General features: G+C 45.4%; 1 protein-coding gene across 4 annotated transcripts in view; it reads left to right on the top strand.

Annotated features, from left to right (window-relative positions):
• The first annotated feature begins 12,594 nt into the window (after window positions 1-12,594).
• The window catches only part of GALNT18 (polypeptide N-acetylgalactosaminyltransferase 18), a 337,221-nt gene continuing 324,674 nt past the window's right edge, over window positions 12,595-25,141 (top strand). For all 4 annotated transcript variants that reach the window (XM_068556029.1, XM_068556028.1, XM_068556030.1 and 1 more), the window contains exon 1: window positions 12,595-13,229. In XM_068556029.1, the coding sequence (XP_068412130.1) occupies window positions 12,995-13,229 (235 nt within the window). In that variant the 5' untranslated portion in view covers window positions 12,595-12,994. The remainder of the gene's footprint in view (window positions 13,230-25,141) is intronic.

Raw genomic sequence — 25,141 nt, 5'->3', positions numbered from 1 at the left:
GGAGGGAGAGATGGGATTTCGTGGCAGAGCAAAAGTGGCCATAATGCTGTCTAATTTTATTTTCTTCCTCTGGGTATGGCACATGCTTCCTTCCTTGTTTTTTATTTGTGTTGTTATTATTTTTGTTTGTTTTCAACCCCGTCTGTGTTGACACCAGAAACCCCAGTTTTGATGGGATCCAAAGAAGTCCTGTCACCTGCCTCTCAATTCTGGTATTCTCTGGGTCAATCCCTTGAAGGGGGTCATTAGCATAAACCCCAGGCTGGAGATTAATTAATCAAGTAATTATGAAGAAAGTGAGGTTACAGATGTCAGCAACATCTAAGACAACAGGAAGTCTCCTTCCCTTCCTGTGACTCTCAATGGTAGAGTCCCCTCACCCCTCTTCCCCCATTACTGACCATGTAAATTACACCTTAATACGTCTGATGGCCCTGAATCTATAGTCATGACCTGTGATCTGAGACACAATCAGCTAAGGAGGCTGTCAGGGGGGAGCAAGGTCTCCACCTAGGAGCCTGGGAGGCCAAGAGCCAAGGAACTGGAGTGCCAGGGGCAGGAACATCCAGCAGGAAGGGAGCTTGTGCTGGGCTGCAAGACCTTTAGGAAGGGCTGGGACAGGGGCTGGTAGTGGTCCTTTGAGCAGGATGACAAGCCTCTACCTTAAAAACTCAATCCTAAGGGTAAGCATTCCGTGCTGCTTCTTATTTGCTTGCTTTCTCATATGCCCCAATAGTAAAAGATTTTATGGTTTCTTTTCCCTTTTGTTCCCTAACATTCAACCCACTGGCACAGAGAGTGAAAATCCTTAAGCCTAAAGTTGACTGTAGTCAGGACCGGCTGTCCCTATCAGCTGCTGGACTGCTCTTCAGGGACGCTTGGAAAGTTCCAGCGAAAGCCCTGCCTTTGAACCAGAATCCCTCTGCCGCCGTCTGCATGCGGATCCTTTGCAACGCAGACAGAAATCTTTGTTCTCTATGAACAACAGGGCAGCACTCTTATTGGGCGCTTCCCTCTGCTGAGAATCCCAAGTAGCGCCGCATCATCCCTGAATGCCCCGTGATGCTTTAATGTCTGGCAGAGCATGAATTGTAAACACGTCATTAGACTTAAAGGCTGCCCCGAGATTGTGGCTAGGGGAGAAGGCCCCGAAGGAAAGAGGAGTCTGGCTGAAAATGAGCTCTGAATAATTTATCACGAATTGAAAAGTCAATACCTTAAGTGAGGCGTGGTGAAGCTCGGAAACTCGGAGGTGAATACGGCAAGGATGTAATTTTTGAGAGAATGGTATCAAAAGGAATGGCCTTTTGGAAGGAGCGGGAGGCAGAGAGACCCTGGCTGAGGGCGGGCTGACTCCCACCAAGGCTGGGATGGGGATGGGGCACAAAAGGAGAGGTAGAGCAGAGGCTGCCTTCAAGGCCACTGCATATTAACTGGCAGAGAGGTGAGGGCAGAGAAGAGCTGGGGAATGATCGAGAAAAAAAATGAGTGATGTGAAGTAGGACATCCAAGAAGACCTGAGCAGTGGGCATAGGAAGGCTTCCTGGAGGAGGGAAGACCCAGCTCTGAAAGGGAGGATTTGATGAAGGGAAAGGATGTGAAGGGAATTTCATCAGACAGGTTGTTAAGGTGCAGCAGAGAAAAGCTGAAGAGGCTGGTTGAAGAACACCATGTGGAAGAATGGAAACGTGCTCAAGTTTCAAATGGGAGCCCCTTCAGATTCTTAGGCAGGACACTGACATGTATTTGGTAATTCAGCAAATCTTCAGCAATAATTGAGTAGCTATGTTCCAGATTCCGTGCTCAGTACTCTGCATGCCATGGTAAGTGCAAGCCAGGCATGGCTCCTCACCTCACGGGAATTACATTTTGGTGAGGAAAAGAGATAATCAAAAAAATAGTAATCACATTTATCATGCTAAGTGCTCTCTCTGCGCCATGTCAACCCTCACTGTGGGGTTAAGAGGCAGGTGACATAATTATCTCCATTTTATAGATAAAGAAACGGAGGCTGAGAGAGGTTAAGTAATTCACCTAAGGCAACCCAGCTAGTAAATGGTGGAGCTACAAATCTGCAATGCTGTTATACAGTTCTGATTTGGGGCTAAATGTTTGGATGGGGAAGTAGATGAAGCCGTAGGCCAATGTTGGATGCATGATTTTGTTCAGGGGGTTAGGGAGGCTCTAGAGGAAGGGGTTAAGATGAAACCTGTAAGATGAGCTGGGGGCATGTGGTGAGGTAAGAGTGACCTATACAAGGGCCTGGAGGTGATGAAGGAGGAAGGGAGGAGAAGCCAGATCTGGCAGGGCTCAGTGCTTATCAAAGGCCACAGGAGGGCCAGACTTCATTCCGAGGGCAATGAGAAGCTGCTAAAGGATTCTAAGACCAGAGGCATGGAGAGGACGTGTGTGAGAGAATTTATTTTGCATTTTTAGGAGATCGCTCTTGCTGCTTTGTGGGGAATTGGTGGGTGGAGCCAGGAGTGCAAGCTACTGGAACAGTGAGAAATTTGAGAACCGGGAAATAAGTGAACCAATAAATGTGTCAGACCCTTGGATACGTTATTCATGGGAGAGTCCCTCATTCCCTTGCTTAAAGCCTTAAAAAAAAAGAAAAAAGCCTTTCTTTCCTCATTTACATCCAATTCTAACAATTCAGCTGTTTGTTTTCCCAATTTGTAGCAGATTAAGAGTAACCATTTAAGAAAGAATTTGAGAGTGCCATGGTGCGGGGGGAACACTGGCAGCTGTGAGAAGTGGCAGCTTGACTGTAAGGAAAGACACACATTAAAAATATTAATAAACATTTAAATTGCTCCGCAGGTTGGGATTAGCCTATGGAAAGGCAGAGAGCCCTACCTCAACGCCATCCTCCCATTGTGAAGTCAGTACTTGGTAACTTTAGTGATTAATTTGAGTCAACAACACGGGTGTTGTTAAGAAGTAACCTCTCTTTAAAAAGTCAGGAGAAAAACAGGAGGACTCCACATTCCTAGCAGCCCTTGCGAGTTGTCGGTGAGCCGATCTCAAGATGGCAGTGAAGCCTGGGGTTTAGTGTCCCGCTCCAGCGTCCAAGGCCAGCGCTGTGTCTCCCCGTCTGAGGGTGGCCATCCGAAGGTTGCTGGAATAGAGGGTCTGGAGCTTGGTCAAAGCCTCTGGACTCATCAGGGAACCTGGAACATGAGCTGAGGCGAAGTGACAGTGGCTATGGCAGCCGTGGGCCTCCGCCTTCAGAAGTTCAGCGGGAACATTTTCTAGACTGCTGCAGCCTTTTAGGGATTTGGAAAAGGGCTCAGCTGCTAGGGAACTTACTCAGAGAAGCACAGGGTATAACAGATCCCTCAGCACCTGGACTCCAGGGTTTTACGTGAGCGAGGGCATGGCTCCGGCCCCTAACTAGGCCCCCTCGCTCCGCCATCCTGGGCCCCGGCCCGCAACGAGTATGGGATGCCTTCTGTTATGTAAGGTTGTAGATCGGCTCTTCTCCAGTCTTGGACTGATGCCCTCCAGCACCCTGTACTCAGACGTCATCCCCGAGGTGGTGACACATAACCTTTCACAGTTGGCCATGTCAGATGCCAGCCCCAGGGTGCCTTGACTTACCTGTTATCTTGCTTGAGTGGTTAGAAGTATGGCCGGGGAACTGGGATGATGGAAGACCCGTGCAGGACTTCTTCTAGTTCAGGTGCCTTCTTTTGTTGTTGTTAGTATAATTAAAGACTAAAAAAAAAATTCCATTATTTGGTTAAGATCTGGGAGGCTGAAGTATGAAAAAATACTGTCTGAAGAATGGGGAGGTCCCTTGGGTCTCAATTCTATAAGGACTTACATCCCCTAGTGCCTCTTCCAATTATTCTGGACTCCTGGCCTCCACTTTACTGGAGACCTTTGGACTCCCTCTGGGGGACCATTAGAAAAAAAATCTTCAGCAGAAGATAGTTCGGTAGGTCTGAGAGGCCAGCTCTGGACCTCAGCCTTTTACACAGTTATGACATTCTGAGTAAGAACTATGACCATTGGAAGTGTGACTGTTGGAACACTGATGTCTCTTGCAGAACTTTTGCTAGCTTGAGTTTTAGGGGTTTTTTTTTGTTGTTATGATAAATAGAATTTTTTCATTGTTTTCAAAGTTTCAGCAAATTTGAAGTGCTGAAAAGCAATTGGTTTTTGTTTGTTGATCATATATCCAAGAACTTGTTCAATTTCCTTATTTATTTGTTTATTTATCTATTCATTTCTTTTTAATTGAAGTATAATTGACTTACACAATTATATTAGTTTCAAGTGTACAACATAGTGATTTGATATTTTTATAAATTACAAAATCTTCACCATGATAAGTCTAGTTACCATCTGTCACCATACAAAGTTCTTACAATATTACTGACTATATTCCCTATGCTGCACATTACATCGGCGTGTAATGGGATTTGTTCCATTTGTAACTGGAATTTTGTACCTCTTAATCTCCCTCACCTATTTCACCCATCTGTCTCCTCCCCTCCCCTCTGGCAGCCAACAGTTTGTTTTCTGTGTCTATGGGTCTTTTCTGTTATTTTTGTTTGTTTGTTTTGTTTTTCAGATTCCACATATAAGTGAAATTATATGGTATTTGTCTTTCTCTGACTTATTTCACTTAGCATAATACCCTCTAGGTCCATCCATGTTGTTGCAAGTGGCAAGATTTCATTCTTTTTTATGACTGAGTAATATTCCATTTTATTTATATATCACATCTTCTTTATCCATTCATCTATCAATTGACGCTTAGGTTGCTTCCATATCTTTGCTTTTGTAAGTAATGCTGCAATGAACATATATCTTTTTGAATTTGTTTATGTTGTCTTTGGAAGAATACCCAGAAATGGAATTGCTGGATTGTATGGTAGTTCTGTCAGACTACTTGGGAACACAGAATAAGCACTGTATTCTGGAGTCTGTCAGCTCCCTCATCATGCTCGCAAGTGCCTGGATAAGGGATTCCATGCACAGTGGAGAATGACTAGTAAATACCTAGATGCACTTTGGATTTGAACTCTGTCAGAAGAGTGATTATATTGGTATCTGCAAATACATCCTGCCACATCAGCCTATCCATTGGCACCTGCTGAGGCTGTTTTATCTGGAATCATCCATCTGAGTACTTTGTACTTTTGTGCATCTGCATTTGTCTTGGAACCAAGTTTATAGAAGTCTTGTGATGACAGACAGATTCCACAGTTCTCTGAGGAGGGCCTCTGGGTCTGCTGCAAATGCAAGCTGTCCCCAGCTCTGGTCTCTGGCTCTGTCACAAGAAGCAAATTGTTGACTCTCTCCCAGCTGCTTCTTGCCACTTGCAATTTGTGCTTTCTACCAAAATCACTCTGTTCTGAACAAGCCAGTCACCTCACTGTGGTGAGGAGGTTGTGTGTCTGCTGAATGTTTTATTTACCATCTGGCTGGCAGCAAAGCACAGAACATACTTATGGGCCAGTAATGCTTGAGACCATCGTATACCAGTCCTGAAAAGGTCACTGGCTTCTCCTCATGCCTGGCTGGCACCAGCAATCCCTCACACAGGTCCTGGGCTATTCCTTTGAGGCTTTGGGAAGGAGGGCTCTGTGCTGTGAAGCAACTCAAGGAGGTTTCTGTCTTTTGACCCAGGCATGAGGGGAGCCTCCAGGCATTTTCTAAGAAGAGGGGCATTTCGCCATCCCATTTCTTCTGCCTTCCTGAAGCCCACGTGGGTTAGCAGGAAAGCACCTTTCATGGGTTTGAGGAAATCTGTGATCGTACTTCTGCTATCAGTAGGGGCTCAATAAATGTGACTTCCCTTTCCCCCACTTCACCAGCCAGATTCTCTCCTTTGGAAAGGGGGGATTTAGTAGCTCTTTCCCTTGCTCAGGGGACAACATCCAATTAGGGTTTGACAGTGTTTCTGTTTTTAGCTGTCCTCTTTGAGATGCAGATACTTCCAAGAGGTCTCTCACTTTGGATTTTTCTTTTTTTCCCTTTTTTTATTGAGGTCTTAATCAGCCAGTTATTCGTTCACTGAAGATAGATGTTCCTTAACAGATACCCAGGAGGGATGTGGTATATGGAAAGAGTACTGCACTTGGAGTCAGAAGCCCTCTAACACTTTTACTCATTAATGTTTGCCTTAAATACAGTTTCCTCATCTGGAAAATGGGCATGATAATAACTTACCTTATGGGGTGGTTGTGAAGATTAAGACAAGATATGTGTGAACAGTGCTCTGTGGATTGAACAGTACTAGTATACCCTACCTGCCTTAGAAGTCTAGGTGATCAAACAAGACACATCGCTATTCTGCATAGTTTTACTTGGTTACTTATATAAATTGTATAGAAAACTGATACTTATCCCTTTAAGTAATAAAACATTAAAAATGTATATTTAGTCCTTGGGCTACTGAAGAGTTAGGTTCCTCAGTATATGCTATAAAATATGTATAGTTATGAACTGGAAATGAAATACCATAATTTATTATCTAAATAAAATTGTTAAGTACTATGAAAACTAACATTTGTTGAATGCTTACCACAGACTCAGTACCAAGCTTTACAAATAGTATTTCATTTAATCTTCACAACAACCCTATGAGGTAGATATTACATTTTACAGATGAGGTTATTGAGATATAGAAACTTAAGCAACTTGCCCCAATTCACAAAACTAGTAAATGGCAGATCTAGAATTGAAACCCAAGCCTGTCTGGTTGCCTGTGTATAAGCATCATGCTCTATTGCTTCCCTAATCAACGTATCTCCTACTGAGCATCCTTTTAAAGAACAGGAAGCCAAATGTTTTACCGCATCTCCACTCGCAGGCAACATAATGTTATTTATGTAAAATACACAAAACTAAGAAATGGCTCTGAGTGAGCAAAAGAAAGAGGTGATGGTTGATAACATTCCTGCTTTCACTACATGGTGAAAGTAGTCCCGTACCTTGATGATTCCTTTCATTTTTGTTCAATAGGAAACACTTACAACTAGTATATGAAGCTCAAGAATTGTGTATGTGTGTGTGTGTGTGTGTGTGTGTGTATGTGTGCATGTTTTTATATTTGTTCCATTCAGGGAAAATCTTCCTCCTACGGTATTGCTCTCTTCCCTATGGCCATAAACCATAAAGGATGGCCATTTTTCTGATGATGAAGAATCGTCATCATGAATGTCAAAGGTTGAGTTATGTTTGGTATGCTGTGCTCAAAGCCTACCAGTGTAAGGCTGGGCTGAGGTGTAATTATTATCCCTCTTTTACAGATTGGGAAACGGGCTTAGAGTACTTACAAGACTAGCTCAGGTCACAAAGCAGGATGGCAACCAGTGCGAAGCAGATTTTTTAGCACAACAAAAGGAATCATTTTTTAAATTAAAAAATGATAATAATTCGAATTTCAGAAGTATAACATTAAGAAGTATTCATTATAAAAATTCAGATGTTACAGATGAACTGGGTAAGAAGTTCAGCAGTTGATCACTGCCCTTAATCATGCTTCTTTTCCCAAAGAAAGCCTATGGTTAATAGTTTCATGTGTATTTCTTCTCAGATTTTATTGTCTGTGTGACCTCATCTGAGGATTTTGTTACAATGCAGATTCTGATTCAGTAGATGTGGGATGGGCCTAATACTCTGCATTTCTAATAAGCACCCAACTGGTCCATGGACCACACTTTGAATAAAAGGTCATAGGGCATGTGCATTTTAAATTTCATCATTACTGCCAAACTGCGTTCCAAACTGATTGTACCAGTTACACTTTCATCAACAGGATATATGAGTACTTATTTCTCTTATACTCTCTCTCTAATACTTGAAAATCATCTCCTTAAATTTGTCGATCTGATAGGTGAGATATGGTGCCTGTATTTTTAAAATGTATTTCCTGATTTTTTTAAACATCTTTATTGGAGTATAATTGTTTTACATTGTTGTGTTTGTATTTCCTGATTTTTAACACATTTTAGCATCCTTTCACATGTGTATTGGACATTTATCCTTTCTCTTTAGTTAATTCCTTGTTCATATTATTGACCCATTTTCCATTTGGATGTGTTTGCCTCTTTATTTTGTTGGTTTATATGAATTCTTTATATATTCTGGATATCAATCCTTGGTCTACTAACTATCTTGCAAATATTTTCCTCTAGGTCTAAAGAACAAATTCCACCCAGCAGAGCTGTCCAGTGATTGAATGGAAGCAGAGCTGTTCGGAAGTTGCCTAATCACTTATTTGGGAGGAATTTGGTGTGTCTATCAACTGCTTGTGCCTTTCTCTTTCATATTAATATAGTATATCAGTTAAGAGCTTATCAGACTGTGTTACAGTTGTTTATCGGCCTCCTCCGCTAAACAATGATCTCCTTGAGGGAACGGGTACACGTCTGTAAGTCATCTCTGTGTTACCAGCAGCCAGCATTGGGTCTAGCACAGAACAAGCACTCAGAAATACTTAGTGGATGAATAAGTAGACAGATGGTTAGATTCCAGTAAGTGTCTGCCCTGTGATTCAGCTAGGAGTTGCTTTGGGTCCTTCAACAAGGTGAAAGAGGAGGAGCCAAGAGTCAGTTTCTAGGACCTTTTGCTCCTAGTTAGAGGAAAGTTCTCTCTGGGTGGCTTGTCTCTCTTTTTGTTGACCTTTCAAATACTTTGGTGCTCAGAGATGGTAAAAATAACAATAGCCAATACTTATATAGTGCCTTCAATGTGCTTTATATACATGAGTTCATCTAATGCTCACAACATCCCTGTTAGGAGGAGGTAGGTATTATTATTATTATTCCCATTTTACAGATGAAGAGACCAAGGCACAGAGAGGTTAAGTAATTTGCCCAAGATCACACTAGTACATGGCAGACCTGGAATATGAATCCAGCTCTCTGGATTCCTTAGGCTATGCTCAAGAGACAACATGTGAAAAATGCTAGGCCTGACACAATGTGAGTACTAAACAAACATTCCTCACTTTGTTCACCATCCCGCCCTCAGAAGTGTGCCTTTTCTGTCAATAGCATCTCACTCCTGTGGCTTGGCAGAATCCAGTCTTGGACCTATTGTTTCTCTGCAACCTTTGTCTCTGAAACTTGCATCCCTCCCTGCTGGAAGCCCTGCTAGTAGTAATCCCTGTTCTCCTAGGGATCTGGAAAACCCACTTCCCATGCAGCCAGACCAGGGGCTGAGACTTTCCACTGTCAAGGCTCATTTTTCCCCTGTAGCCCCCAAATCCCAGTTGGCACCTCTGGCCCCAAGGCTTTGCATAGTGCTGCCATCTGGTGGGTATAGTTGACCACTGACACCACTCTCTGATGAATGACTTGCCACTGGCCAAGATTGGTCCCCTGCTCCTCTTTAGCCCTCAAGTCAGGGTACCCCACTCAGAATGTAATCAACTAGTAGTTAAATTCCATGAATGACTGGCTTTTCCAACCCTGGTATCAGAGATATTCTGAATGTAGTCAGTATTGGTGGGATGATAGAGTGGCTATACTTGTGGGTAAGAAGTCCTACTTGCCCACCCCCCAAATCACCTCAAGAGGGCAGCTGCCTACCCAGTGTAAAAGATGGGTAAAATCCAAAGGTTGTGCTGCAAAGACCCTATCAAGGATCTCTAACCGCTTGTGTAGATTTTTCAAGGTACTCACTTTCCTCTTGCAGCAGTAGAAGGAGACCCTAGGTTCGAATTCTAGGCATAAGTTTAAAGAAATATGTTGTACTAGAGTCTCTGCTAGGCCCATTCACATCCATTATCTGATTAACTTCACAATGATACCCTGATGATTTTTAGCAGCTTCCCAGGCTCAGAAAAGAGGGCCATCTTGAGGCTGTGAGACTTAGTTTATATCCACATGTTTGCAGTAAACTGGGCAGGGCCCAGGGCAACTGGTCATTCAGACAAAACCTCAGGGGCTCAATAATTACTTATTGGATTGAATGTCATTGAAATGAGGGTCAAAGAAATGAATCTTTACCCAGGCATTGTTTATAGGAGGGCTTCCATAGAGGCTAACTCTTTTCTGTCCTTGTGACTGTGAAATCTTTCTGAGTTAAGTCTTTGTGTTCCCATCCAATTCACTTGTTTAAAAACAAAGAATTAGGGGTCTTGAGTGGGAATTAGGGGGTCCTGGGGGCAAAAGTCCCTGAAACCAGCTGTCCATTTGAACATCCTATCAACCTATGCAGATCACTGCCCTGCTGATGGTGAAGACAGACATTATAAACAGAAAGTCAATGTGCTGGAGCTCAGCTAGGCAAGACAAGCACCTTGCTGCCTAAAGTTTTAGTTCCTTTAACTTCCATTAGGGGAGAGAGAACTGATATTGGTCGGTGGGGAAACAAAGTATTGCTAAACAGCAAATGGAGTTCATGGAACCCCACAGAGCTCACCAAATCCTGGAAAGAAACCTCACATGCCTGAGCACCCACTATGCATCCTGCACTAATGAAACTCTTTCTGGTGCATTCTCTCTTTTAATCTTCACAACCAGTTCTTCAGCAAGTATTGTTTACATTTGACATAAGGGGAGACTGAGCCCCACTGGTGTTTTGAAACTCGTCCAAGCTCACATAACTAATAAGTGGTGGATGTGGGATTAGAGTCGTGGAGACTGGCTGCACCTCCAGTGAATATTCTTTGAACTGCTCAGCTCCACTTTGTGACCTTTCAGAGAGAAGAGCCTCTTCCTCATTCTTCTTTTGTTGCATTCAGCCCCTCCACAATTATAAATATATGACGGGACCAGCTGGACCAAAATATAAGGTCACACAATCCACTTTTTCTCCTTGAAACTTATTTTTAAACTTTTTTTTTTTTTTCCATCAAGAATGGGAAAAATGAGTATTGCTCCTCTCTGTCCAGCCCTGTGTGTGGTGGTTTAGGAAGATCCTGGGAAGAGCTGAACTTCCAGGCCTCCTCCTGGGAGAGAGTATGGAACAGAAGGAATAATTAGACCTTTGCCATTAGCTGTACTCAAGGCCATTGCTTGTAAATTCATCCAATCAGAAGAAAGTCCAGATCCTCCATTTGTGACCTGATTATACTTCCAGAGGAAAAGAAAGGGAGAGACAAGTTTTATTCCCTCATGGATGCAGATTTCTGTACCTTGACCTTTTTTCGGAAATAGTTTGTACTTTCTTTTCGCATACGTATCGACTCATACATACTATCCTCCTCTACTCTCTATCCGACACACACCTATTGTTCTCTTTCCTAGCTATGGGTAAAGAGAAATCTTCCAAGATCTCTAGTTGGTGTCTGTTTTCACAGCATCTTTTGGGAGTCATTGTAAGCAAAGCACTGGTTAAAGGGCTCCTGGCTGCTGGCCATAAAGTGCCCCTTCATTGGTTTTGTGCCTCCTGTCTTTTACCAGGGCAGTTCTCTGAATCCAGAAGACATCACATGAGGGAGCCACCTTGGGTACCAGGACCACGGCTGGTTGGAGTGCTGGCACACAAAGCAACATGCGTCAGGACAGGAAGATGCACTCCACAGATGGAGAAGAGGATAGAAATCTGTGTTTTTAAAAGTCGTTTGTTTGAAGGGATTTTATGCAGGTTCTGAGAAGAAGTGAGCGTTCAGCAGAAGGGGATAACAGGAATAAATATTTGCTCTAATAACAAACAAAGTAGTGTCAGTCACTGGAGTCCAGCCATGCCCCTCTACTGTCAGGCACAGTTCTCTCCTGCCTAACATCAAACACAAACAGCATGTACAGGGACTTAACAGTTCACGGAGAGCTTAATCCCCCCAGGGATATTTCTGTGCAGGATCTCTATACGTACTGGGATGAGCCTGGTCCCACATAAATGACAACTGGGGTTACAAGACACAGTTTGTCCTGGGAGCCTCACAGACTTTAAAAAATGTAGCCAGGGGCCAAAATCTTTGAGGGGGATGGTAGTGGTGGTGGTCCAGAATCTTTTTAAGAGAGTCCTAACAGGGTTGGCTCCTTTGACAGCTGCCGAGTCTGGAGATATCCAGGAAGCCGGCTGACAGGGTGGAGGTCGAAGTGAGGCCAAGGAAGACGTGGACGCCCACGGGGCCTGATCAAGGGCAAGACAGGACAGGCGATCCGGCCCACGCTTCCCTGGCCTCTCTGCGTCCTGGCAACCACAAAAAGGGTCGAGGAGCCGGCCGGTGGGATCAGCGCGAGAAGCCCGGCGGCCGGGTGGAGTGAGGAGCGCTGAACCGAGCGACCTCCGGAAGACTGGAGGTTCCTGCGCAAGAGCAAGAGGTGGAATCCCCCTAGAGGTGGAATCTGCCGACCTAGGGCTGGGACTGGCGGCGCGCCCTCCCCGTGAGCCTCGGGTCTGGGGCAGCCAGCGCGGGCGCGGGCGGAGGCTCAGGAGCGGGCGGAGGCTCAGGAGCGTCCCTGGAGGGCGGGGGCCAAGGGCGGCCAGCAGGTGGGGCCGGGGGGCCGGACTCCGCCCCCCGCGCCCTCCCAGTTGGTCCGCGACCGCCCAGCCCCGGCCCCTCTCCCGAGCCGGAGCGCGATTGGTGGCGGCGCTTGTCGCTCGGAGGGGGCCGGGCCGCTGTGTCCGCGGCTCTCCCTGCCGCTGCTGCCGCCGCCGCCGTCCTTCTAGCAGCGCGGGCCGGTCGGACCGCCAAGGCAGTCGGCGCCCGGAGATGGGAAGCGGCGCGGCCGCGGACCTAGGCTGTGGCAAAGTTTCCCAGACGTGCGTATCAGGGCGCGCGGCTGCAGACCACCCGCGACTGCTCCGAGAAGGGCTCGGAGATTTTTAATTTGGAAGAAAAAATCCACCTCATTTCCTTTGTCAAGCTCTCTCTCCGGGCTTCCAGCGGCGGGAGCTCCAAACTTGGGCACCGCGGCTCCACCGCCAGCGGTCCGGGCTTTGGAGAACGTCGGGACTCAGGTGCTCGGGCGCCCGGCGGCCGGAGGCGTGCTAGGGGGTGAGAGCGCAGCACAGGGGAGTCCGGGCTGCGCAAAGAGGAGGGGCCCCCGGGAGCTCTATATGGAGGAGGGAGCCCAGAATGGTGTGCACCAGGAAGACCAAAACTTTGGTGTCCACTTGCGTGATCCTGAGCGGCATGACCAACATCATTTGTCTGCTCTACGTGGGCTGGGTCACCAACTACATCGCTAGCGTGTATGTGCGGGGACAGGAGCCGGCACCCGACAAGAAGCTGGAGGAAGACAAAGGGGACACCCTGAAGATTATTGAACGGCTGGACCACCTGGAGAATGTCATCAAGCAGCATATCCAAGGTACGGACGCCCCGGGAAACTTGGGCCGCCCACGGGGCCGGGGAGTGCTTAGAGCGGTGCGGGGTGAGCTGGGGCTGGTAGGTATCTCCCGAGCGACTGCGGGGCTCTTGAGTCCGCAGACGCTTGGGGGGCTGCGTGTACGCTCTTGACTGAGAGCGGGACCCTCAGTGTCTGCGGCCCTGCGCACTTCTCCAGGGCACACGTGTGTGCGCGGGGCTCCACGCGCGGGTGTGTGCAGCTCGCTGGCGGCGTGGTGGCGCGCTGCGCACGAGTCTCAGTGTGCGTGTGACTACCGGCTGGTTGCTCGAGGGGTTGCACGCAGGTCCAGTTCAAGGTGTGCGTACGTGTGAATGTTGGTGGGTGTACAAGGGAGCGCGCGCGGGCAATCGAGCTCATCTGGCTGCCGTAGGGCCTACGGTGAGATGCCCGGGCGGCCCCAGCCGTTGCCATTTAAGACCCACAGGCTGCGGGATAAGCCGGAGCTGGGAAGACTGCGCAGCTCCAGCCACGCCGTGAGCGGCCTGTAGGCTGTTGGAAGTGCAGGGGGCTCTGTGGCTAGGAGTGCTGTCTGAACCTTAGCGGTCCCCACTCCCACCACTGCCCGCGGGTCCAAGACCCTCTCCAGGAGCAGGTGTTGGCGCGGGGAAAAAGCCTGGGAGCTTGGAGCTCTGTCCACTGCGATGGTGCCTCCGGCCAGGACCGCGAGAACCCGCCCCGGGCTGCCGTGAAGGCCATTCCCTCCGGTAGCTCCACTTCCAGGCCCAGGGAGCGGCTGGGGCAGAGCAGACAGACCCGCGCGGGGTAGGTCTGGAGTCTAAGGCTGAGCCGGGTGACTGCGCTCGAGGCCAGGGCTGGGACCAAGGGGAGGATGGGGTACGGAGCGCTCTTCCCAGGCGACCCTGTCCGATGAGCTGTCGGAGGCAGCGGATAGAGCGCTCTGGGCGCTGCCGGCCCTGTGTGCACACACATGCCCGTGTCTCACGTTCACATTTCTCTTTGCTTCGCCGCTGCTCCACCTGTTTTCTACCAGGCATGTCAGCTTTTTAAGGGCAGGGCAGGGCCAGCTGAGCCTAGTTCACCTGTAAACCTGGCAGGCCTGCTAGGCTCTGGCTTCAGCACCCGGCAGAACTTGGCACCGTTATCTGGTTGAATATTTCTCCCCCAGGAGCACTCTCTTTTGTTTACACATGGGTGTCAGGATCCAACCCTTGCATCTGCTGCCCCTGCCGTCGTGGGGACAGCTGGTCTCTCTACATTTGGTTTGTTTCCCCACGTGTACACAATAGTTCCTTCCCAGGGGGAGGTTCAGGTGAGTGCAGGAGAGGTATACGTATCCATGGTGCTTCCTGACTGACTGATGCCTTCAAAACAAGTTCATGGCTCTGACACTTCCCCGGAAAAGGACACCGTTCACAGCTCTCCCTCATACCTGCCTCTGCCTCTCAGCCTGCCACTGGGCTTGCGTGGCAGACCAATTTATCTATCTGATGGTGCCTGTTGCTGTGTTTCTTGTCCTTTTCCATCCCATGGGTCCAGATTGACAATTAGTCAGCAATAGAAGTACAGTGTTTGCTCCGGGGTGATTCACAATGTTCCCAGGGAGACACAGGCCATACCTTACTTTGACATTTCCAGTTTGCCCACAGATTTTAAGAGATTTTCATTCACAGATTCTGTGTGTGTGTATGTGTGTGTGTGTGTGTGTGTGTTTATGTTCCTGGAAAATGATTCTCTTGTGCTTTCTGATCTGGTCAGGGAGGAGGTGAGCAAGGTACTACTTTGGGAAGCAGTGAGGAGACATTATTAACCCATGAGCTCATCCCAGAGTGCACCCCTATCATGTAGAACGTGGACCGTGTCACATGATTTATAAGGCTGTACATGAAAATGAGTGCAATGTGGAAGTTGAAAGGAGGCTTTGTGCTTTTGCTCGCAAGAAATCTTATAGCTATGCCTTGTTCGGAACGTTCAAATATATACCTGAAAAAATTGAGAGAGATGGGAAAATAAGAGGGAGCCGGAGTCTTAAAACATGTGCTGCTCCAGTTCTCTTGTGTATGTGCAATGACTGTGTTATGAGTCCTGTAGATATCCAGAAATGACCAGATTCTCAGGCGGAAAGGCAGAAGCCACAACCCCTAGCGGCTTGGGGAAGGGTCAATGATTTGGGAAAGACTAGCCATGAAGCAGGGGGAGGGCAGAGGGTGCTTGGCTGGTTGTGCCATGATGGCGTAGCCATGACTAGTGACAGCTCCCCCAGTGGTGCTGGAGCCATCCCTGAGCTAGCATTTGGGGAATTTAAAGTTAGGGATTTACCTCCTTAAGTAAGGGGCCTACTATGTTTGGGACTGGCCAAGTGCAGCTCTCTGAAGGCAGAGGGTGGGAAAGGAAAAGCTCAAAGGCTTGTCCTTGATGATACGGGCTGATTGTGTGTATTCCGCTGTCAAGTTTCCTCTAGTTAGTAGAGCATTTTGAGCCATCCAGTTTACTCTACTGAGCTGAGAGGGAATAGGGATAATAATAATAGTAGCTAAAAATTATATAGCAGCTGCTATGTGCCAGGCATTATTTTAAGTGCTTTACGTGTACTGACTTATTTAATCCTCCTCACGCTATGAGGTAGGTATATTAGCTCCATTTTACAGAAAGAGAGGTTATATGATTTGCCTAAGGTGCAGGGATTTAAACCCAGCTAATGTCGCTTCAGGATCTGTGTTCTTAACCACATACTATACTGTCTCTTAAGAGGGCCAGAGGGTCACAGGGCAGCAGTGCTCTCCTGGAGTCACTTGACGGTGGGAGTGGGTGTCAGACTTAGAGACTTCAGAGGGTGGCTGAGGGATGATGGAGTCATAGCCTTTCCACTTGGAGACTCTTCCATAGTTAAACTCAGGAATCTCTGGGTTTTGTTTTGTTTCATGCCAAAAGGCAGAGGTTACATTCACTTAAAAAGTGTTCGTGGAACATCCAGGACAGTTCCTGGCACATTCCTCAGAGAGTACGTGTTGGATGGACGAGTGGATGAATGAATGGGTACACAGTGAGGGTCCCCAGTGCACTAGTTAGTCAATAATAAAAGCATTTCTATTCTCAAACGACTACGTTTTGCTTTGGAACCTTGCATAGGCTCCTCTTTGCTTTGGAAGGAAAGTTGTCTCGGAAGCTGCAAACGTCACAAAATGTTCTGCTGGATGTTCCATAGGACTTGCAATTAGAAGAGGCTTTGGAGTGTCACCCTAGACCTACATTCCAGTCATGACTGAAAAGTTTATTTTCCTCTTGGGGGTTGCAGTGGTATTTCATTTTAATTTGTTTTCTGATTGAATGATTTAATTAGATGGTGTTTGGGAATCTCTTGGGAATGTAAATTGCAGTTTTGATAATTTTATTTTAAGCAGATAGATGGTAAATGAGAGGATGGATAACTCCAGATTTTAAAAATAGCATCCTGATAGATTGGAAACACAAAATAAGTGTTAGTACACATTTGGTCTTAGGAGGAGAAAGATGGGATTGCTGGAGGCGGTGCAGTGGGTTAAGTAGAAAGTGCTGAAGGAGGCTGAAGTGTTGGAGAGCTTAGGAAATGGAGATGTGGATTCACTTCTTATTGTGGAAGTCCAGTAGAAACCAAAACAGCTTTTCTTTTTTTTTGATGAGTATCTTTTTGAATCTGTAAAAGAATGTGCCAAGATTGAAGAAAATATTTTAAAATGTATAAGATTGCCTCTAATTCGTTCTAATCTAAAACAACTGTTTTGTATTTTGAACATTGCCTTCTAGTTTTGTCCATCTGCCTCCGTATTTAAAAATGAAGGTGTAGTCGTGGTTTACATGTAATTTAATATTCTGCTTTCCTCAGTTTGCTTTTTGTTAGAAGCATTTTTTTCCATATTTGCTACATAGTTTATCGATTTAGTCCTTATTTATTGGAGACCTAGTAGGTGCCAGGCAACACACTGGGGAGGTGAAATTGGATACAGTGGTGAATCAAGACACTCCTGGTCCCTGTTGTAGTGAACTCGTTTTTAAAGGACGATAGAATCCCTCTTATTCAACACAGTTGGGGTTTAAGTTAGTCAGTTTATTGAGAAACTGGTTAAAGAGGAGAATAAAACAAAATATTACATACATGCATTAAATATTTTGTTTTAATAGTATTCAAAATGTGCATTTATTTGTCAGCCTTTTGATGTAAGGCCAAGGCTTTGTCTTTGGGCTGGGCCTGCCCATTGCCTTTCTGATCAACTTCCTTGAATGAACCACTCCCATAAGGTGCTGTTTACAAAGTCTGATTTCTAGTTCTGTTTTCTTTAACATTCATTGAGAACTTGAAGATGCTTATGAAGCAGTGTAGTAGCCTAAACTTTGATGACTTTTGTCTGGTCTTTTGCAGTGATTTTGTTCACAAGTAATTTGACTGCTATTTATGTGACTAACTTTATAAAGTCTTTCCAAGGCTTTAAATTAATTTTCTTAGAAACAGCTCTCATCTTTTTAGCAATGATATTCCATTGGTTTATATAATATGTAATTAAATTATGCTGTTACAGTGACAAATACCAAGAGTCTAAACACATTTGGAAACAAACCCAGTGGTCTCTTGGTAGGAGTATTACTCAGTTGTTAGCAGGAGGTGTGAATGGGGTGGGAGAGAGAAGCTGACACAGAGGGACAAAGGCATCCTGGTTTTGTTTTGTTTTTCGTGGAGAGAATGAAAGCATGCTTAATCTGGAGAGGCGATTAAGTGGAGGATATTTAAAGAGAAATTTTACTGTATTTTTAGTGACTGCATAATATTCCACAATCAATATACCATTATCGATTTAACCACTTGCCTGTTACTGAACATTTGCTTTTCTATTATAATTAACACAGAAATAAACATCTTTACTTCACTGTGTTCTTCTTCTGAACGATTTTAATGATGTATTTCCAGAAGTGGGATTACTACTGATTCAAAGAATATGAACATTTTTGTGAAAGATTGTTTTTGAAAAGGAAAGTCTTTCTATACAACCAATAGCAGTGTATTATCGTACCTGTTTCACGGAGGCTGGCCAGCATTGGGTGCTATCCTTCAATTTTTTCTGGGCAGATGTAACCACTGTCAAATGTTCTATTCTTTTGCTTTGTACTCCTTTGATTACCGTAGAACTTAGTATCTTCCCCCCAGCCCTATATTTGTTTTAACCTCGTATTGGTGTCCTTTGCCAGTTTTTCCTCTTGGGATATCAGTGTTTACGATTTGTGTATTTTATATATATGTTTTATTTCCAGATATCATTAATTAATTAATGAAATATATATTATACCTGTGTTCTATTTTATATACATAATTTTTGCTTTACACATATGCCTTAGGGTAGTGATTTTCAAACTCTGTCCCCAGGAGCCCCAAGCTTCTGGGAGGTTTGTTCTGGGACTTAAGAAATAAAAGGGTCGGGCTTCCTTGGTAGCGCAGTGGTTAAGAATCAACCTGCCAATGCAGGGGACACAGGCTCGAGCCATGGTCCGGGAAGATCCCACATGCCGTGGAGCAACTAAGTCTGTGCGCCACAACTACTGAGCCTGCGCTCTAGAGCCCGCGAGCCACAACTACTGAGCCGGGGTGCCACAAGTACTGAAGCCTGCGCACCTAGAGCCTGTGCTCCGCAACAAGAGAAGCCACCACAGTGAGAAGCCCGTGCACCGCAACAAAGAGTAGCCCCTGCTCGCCGCAACTAGAGAAAGCCCGCGCACAGCAACGAAGACCCAACGCAGCCAAAAATAACTAAATAAAATAAATAAATTAAAAAATAAAAAAAGAAATAAAAGGGTCAAGTGAGGTCTCTTGGACCCCGCCGGTACCCATTCTCTCCCCTCCATGCAACCAATGTTGTTCCTGTTTCATCTGTCTTATATTTGGAATTCTGTAAAATATTTCATTTTTAAAAGAGCTATGCTTTCTTTTTAAAGAAAGGGTTGAAAATCACTGTTTTGGGAGAAGAGGAAACATCAGAGTGTTAGATTTTTGTGAGGGAAGATGGTAGCATAAAGAATTCAAGAGAGTAAACAAATCTAAAAGGAAATTGAATTCCTGGGTGGTGTTCTTGTAACATCTATTTACCCTTGTGAATACCATGATTAATAGTGTATTACATTGTATAACTAATTTCTAAATCCATTATCTTACTTCATTGAGTCAAGATCATTCCAACAATGGGAGAAATGGATTATTAACTGCTTTTGTTTCCTAAAATTGTATTAGGCATGTTATGTGCATATTAATGTACATCAGGCCAGTAACAGTAGGTTGCTCACCAAGATCACAAACGCATATATGGTTCCTAAAAATCAGAATATATCCAAGGCCTGGATGTTGGGAGATTTTTTTTTTTTTCTGTCCCCTATGGCTTTTGTATGTCACTAAGAATTGGCTGGTGTCCTTCTCATCTGATTCCTAACTTGGCAGGGTTGTAAAGAAGAGGATGTGATGTTTGCTAAATGCTTGGAGATTATTTGAGGAAAGGGTGTCATTTAAAGAGTAAACCTATTTGTCCTTCAGAATGAACTGTGGCATGTAAAATTATATTAGTAACAGATTATGTATTATATAATAGATTATATATTATATTATGTATATATTAGTAACAGAGGTTGATATTTTGAGAGAGTTCAATAGCAAAATTTAGAGATTGAGCTCAATTATCTTTATTAATAGCCCAGACCACATCTACATGGAGTAGAAAAGCCTTGCCAAAGAATACAACTTTTTCGTGTGGCCAAAGAATTTTCATTTTTATCCAGAAGTGTGTAGGCTGTAAAATAAATGAATTCCACATTCTTTCCCACTCACTTGACATAAATTGTTATTTGCCCTTGATAAGTAGGTTGATGTAGAATCTCAAGGAGAATTCAGAATGAAATGTCGGAGAGCCACAGTCTGGTTTTCTGGTTTGTGAGGGCCTTGAAGTTCAGCTTCAGTTACTTGGGTTTGGCTGGTCTGTGTTTTTGCAAAGATGCTTATGGGATCCAGAGCCACATACAGGGTTACTGGAACATCTTCATTACCATCCTATAGGATTTCTGACTTAACTTGGAAAGCTGAATGGGCTATTGCTTTGAATTGGGGCTTGGGGGTCTCTTTAGGATTGTTGCCCTTTTTCGTTGCTTGGGTTCAATTCTGGAGACTAGGACAGATAGGCTGCCCTGTGAGAAGCATGTAGGAGGGCAGTCCAGATGGAAGTGATATTGCACAGAAAGTCCTTTGGGGAAACACCAAGCTGAATATGAGTGATGAATGTAGCCAGAAGGCACCAAGGTGGAATTTTGGGAGAGAGAGGATTATGCATGAAGTTGGAGGGGCAGAAGTCTATAAATGTGGGACGGACACTGTGGTAGAAAGCAAGGGGCAGAGTGGGTTAGGTCTGCTGGTTGATGGTCTAGATTCTATGAATGGTGGGTTGCACTTTTTATGCTGGCCTTGAAAGTCTCCCTAGGGCTGGAGCGTCTTGAATTCTGCAGAGATTTGATTATTCCATTGTGCCTACAGTTGTCATCTTATCAAATCTCACATTGCCTTCGGGGTCAGAGTTAGTGCCATTCCACAATGCAATGCTTGAGCACAGGTATTTTCAGTATTTTCCCCCTCCTCACACACATGCCTTCAACATGCAGGGCACATGCCCCAGGGCAGGGCCAGGGTGATGCGTGTCCTAACATGTTGTGTTCATTCGCACTCCATCCCTTTTTCTCCCACTTAAGAAAGCATATTAATATGCAAGAGAATCTGCTAACCTTGAAATTCCTTCAATTTATAGTTAACCTTAATCATTCATACGCTTTGGTGCTTAAATTATTGTTAATAACAAATTACCATACAAATGTTCCAACATACAATTTGTTGTGACAGCAACTGGGAACAGCTGCTGTTCTGGAATCTTCTGTGTGGGTCTATGTACTCTTTAGGGACCCAGCTGAATGCAGCCAAGTGGAGCTTTAAGCAAGAGGATTCCTGATTATATGAACACTAATGCTTTGGTAGTTTTTTCTGGCTACACAATTATAGATGAAAATATGTTGCTAGGACAGATCCTCCCAGTCAGTGGGTATGCATTTCTGAGATGTAGTTCTCTTTCATTGCCCAACATTCAGTTTCAGTTTTGTGAAGGTTTGCTTTTGGGAGATGAAGCTGCCCTTAACGATGCCAGTGGAAAGCCTTAAGTGTCCAGCCCCAGTGAGACAGTGACAGACTTCCTCTATGACGGCATTGCTAAAATGGTACTGGAGCTGGCAGACATACCTTGTTGGGCTGTGTTTGTTACCACTGTCCTTTATAAGACAAAAATAAGGTTTGGAGAGATCCAGAGAAGTGGCATCAGCACCCATCTCCTCAGGACAGATGAGAACAACGGAAAATGATGCCCGAAGAGGAGGCTTAGGCTTAGCTCTTTGGCATGAATGGGCTCATTCCACCAATGTCCAGAGTTTCAGATTCTGAGTGGAGCACCTGTATGAGATGGTTGGGTGCTACATCTTAAGCTCTGGTACCTTGTTTGGCTTCACTGGTCTGACTTGCTCACCCATCTGTGTCCCCTGGGGACTTAGAGTGAAAGGCAGCTGAGATCCTGGAGGAGAGGGAAGGCAATTCAGGGACCTGGGCAGGACAGGGTTTGAAACTTGGGCTTTCAAGTGTCATGCTAGTGGCATATGAGGACTTAGGAGAACAGTACAAAATTGCTTGGGCCAATGATTGTAAGAGTTAGAAAGCTAAGGAGAGATTTAAAGCTACAGAAATGCCAAATGAGAATCTTAGCCAAACCCTTGATTTATTTTAAGAGCAACAGGTATGTAACGAATTGAAGCTGGATTGTATCAGAAGGAACGGAGGAAGAGAACTATTCTTGTATGTCAGGGACTGGGCTAGGTGCGGTCCACGCGTGATTGCTTTTTATCTTCACCGCATGGTGAGGGAGAGTTTTAGAGGTGAGAACACTGAGACGTAGCGACTTAGTTTGCCCCAGGTCACAAAGCTGATAGGTGGTGGAGCCAAGAAGGGAAACTGTCTTCAGCATCTGTGCTCTCCCCAGAAGTGAAAAGAAGATGACAGTCTCACAGAGAAGGAACTGGGAGATCATTTTATCAACGATTGTGTTCAAGCAGGAGACTGATGGAAAAGGGATCCAGGCGGGCGGCTTGGTCTGTCCTGGTGTAAGTGAGGAACCTTGGGGTTGGGGTGCCAGAGGGAGAAGGCCTTGTTTGGAAGGGGCAGTGAGGTGCCAGCACGGAGGCTCTGGAAAGCCCTTTCTCTTGGATGATTGTGGGCCCCCCCAGGAACTTGGCCTCGTAGGAAAAGCAGACTGTGTGAGCTGCAGGCCAGAGCTCATTCAGATTCCACATGTGACTTTCGGGCACTTACAATATGCCAGGCCCAGTGCTGAGTGCTTTCCTGTGTACTGGCTGGCACAGTCATGTGGCTCCTGGGGTGACCAACTTGTCCTGTTTGCTCAGGACTTTCACTCTTTTAAAACTGAAATTCTTGGGTCCAAGGAGGCCCCTCAACCCTGGGCAAACCTGGGTGGTTGGTCATCCTCGTCTTCTCACACTGGTAAATTCTGTTTAATGGTAACTCCTAGCATCGTGGCAAAAACAACCCTTCTGATTGCACCACATCTGTGTTTTCTGTTCTCTGCTCTTGAACGGTGACTTTGTCCAAGAGTCGTAAAGAGGACTGTGAGGGTCCCAGCAGCCCCTGCCCCATTTTCCCTGCCCACTCAGGCTGCCTCCTTGTTATTCGTTCTGCCTTAGTACTCCCTGTTTTTTTCAGCTGTCTGAGCCTCTCAGGATTTGGAAAGGAAGAAAACAATTGCTGTAAAGGAAAGCTCGAATAAAGTGGTTTGGGCACAAAACATCAGCAGCTGTTTATTTGCCCAAAACAGTAGGAGTCCGTATTAATAACCTTGTGAGTTATATGCTGGGAAGTTAAAAGTAAGCAAAAATCTTACTTGAGACCCACAGATGTGACTTTATTCCTTTATTGAACTAATCTCTCTTCCTGTTTATGCTGGTGACATTTTCTATTATCCATGTGGAAGATCCTTTTTGATCTTCTGTTTCAGATTTATTTAGCTCTGGATGGGTAGGGTCCCAGAGCAGAGGGGTTTTCTGGTTTCTCTTTACTGGAGTTATGATGCTTGTGTTTATGTGGTTCCTGCCTCAAAGGATCTCGACGAGTACGACAGACTTTGTCTAATTAGTCATCATCATATTTCTCTGATGCAAGAGAAGGAGCCACGGAGGAATGGGAGGGGTGTGGGTGAGGCTTTAGACCTGCCTCTAAGTTCACGGGGCTTGGAGAAGAGTCTTTTAACATTTTGGTTTCTTCCATTTCTAAATCTCAGTTTAATAATAAACTGATCCTCTGATTTGCTTTGTTTTCTAAAAGAGTATATGGAGGAAAGTATAACATGCAGGAATTATGACGTAGACTCTCCAAGTCTATAATTGGGCCAGGCTTTAAAAAAACTTACTAGAAGCTGAGGATTTATATTAGAAGGGGAACCCAGTGGAAAATGCTGAAAGAGAATTTTATCAATGATTCAAAACTTAGAAAAAAGAACGAGGGAGGAAGGGTTGTAGAAATAGGTCTGAACTTGTCTGGCGGAGAGACTGGAAGAGAAAGAGAATTAATATTTGTTGAGCACCTATTATGTGCTAAATACTTTACATGTGATACTTCATTTTAACTTTGTAAGCAACCCTGTGGGATGATGTCATGACCCCCATTTTACAGATGAGGAAATCAAGTCTCAGTGACTGTAATTAACATGATGCAGTTAGTAAGTTACCTTTCTCAAGCCCCTTAGTGAGGGGCTAGGGACCCTCTTGTTCTTCCTGCTCCAGTGATGCTAATTAAGAGAAAACAGGATCCTCCCTTTCTCTTAGCAGAAAGGTTGTAGATGAGACTGGAAGAAGGATTCATGAGAGTAGCAGGGCCCTGAGGTGGGTTACCAAGCGACTCTTTTGTCAGTGTCCTTCTCTGGAGATGCAGGAGGTCGCCCGTGCCAGGAGCTGATAAGGCGGAGCGCTGTGGAAGGCTGAGAGAGGCTCCAGGCCTGGCTTTTTGCAGCCAGCAGTATCAGTTTCCAGAAGACTTAGCGTGAACAAGACCACCTCCTCTGCTCATTCAGGACAAAGCTTCACTGGGTGGTCTTCCAGGCTCGGGGCCATAGAGGGGAGAGGTGCACACAGAGGAAACAGCAGACATGTCCAGGTTTGCCAGGAATTCCCATTTAATCGAGAAAGTGGAATATCTGGGCTCAAGTGTATATAATGTTGGGCCGCTAGTTCTGTGGGCAGATGTTGGAGATGGATCCCAAGTCTGGCATTGTTTACTGGGGCCTGGGGTGGAGGCTTGGGATGGTTTGGAGAAACTGCAGACCTGCTTTCAAGTTCCTGTTCCCCTCTCTTGTGGCTCGGAGTTTGACAGTGACCTGGGAGGTACTCCTACCTTCTGTTGGTCGCATGCTCAGATTCTTCCCTTCCTTCATCCAATTAGCATTTATTGAGTACCTGGTAAGTGCTGAGGGTATGTCAGTGGAACAAAGACAAAAACATGAAAGATTTGCAATTAAATGAGGTAGTCAGGTGCTCTCTGATAAGGAAAGACTTGAAGAAAATTAGGTGTGAGCTCTGTCTAGGGGAAGAGTTGCACGTGGAGGAAACAACCAGTGCAAAGGCCCTGAGGCAGGAATGTACCTGGTGTATGTGTATTGGGAACAGTGTGGCCAGGGCAGAGTGACTGTGGGAGAAAGGGGTTGGGGGTGAGGCCAGAGAGGGGCCAGGTGGGGAGCAGGTTGTACAGGCCTTGGAGGCCACTGTGGGAGAAATGCTCTGGGAGAAAAGGGGAGCCCCTGGAAGGGATGAGCAGAGGA

This window comes from Eschrichtius robustus, chromosome 11 (assembly GCF_028021215.1).
Source record: "Eschrichtius robustus isolate mEscRob2 chromosome 11, mEscRob2.pri, whole genome shotgun sequence".
Taxonomy (NCBI): domain Eukaryota; kingdom Metazoa; phylum Chordata; class Mammalia; order Artiodactyla; family Eschrichtiidae; genus Eschrichtius; species Eschrichtius robustus.
Note: the sequence above shows the minus strand (reverse complement) of the source record. Positions and strands in the feature narration are given on the sequence as shown.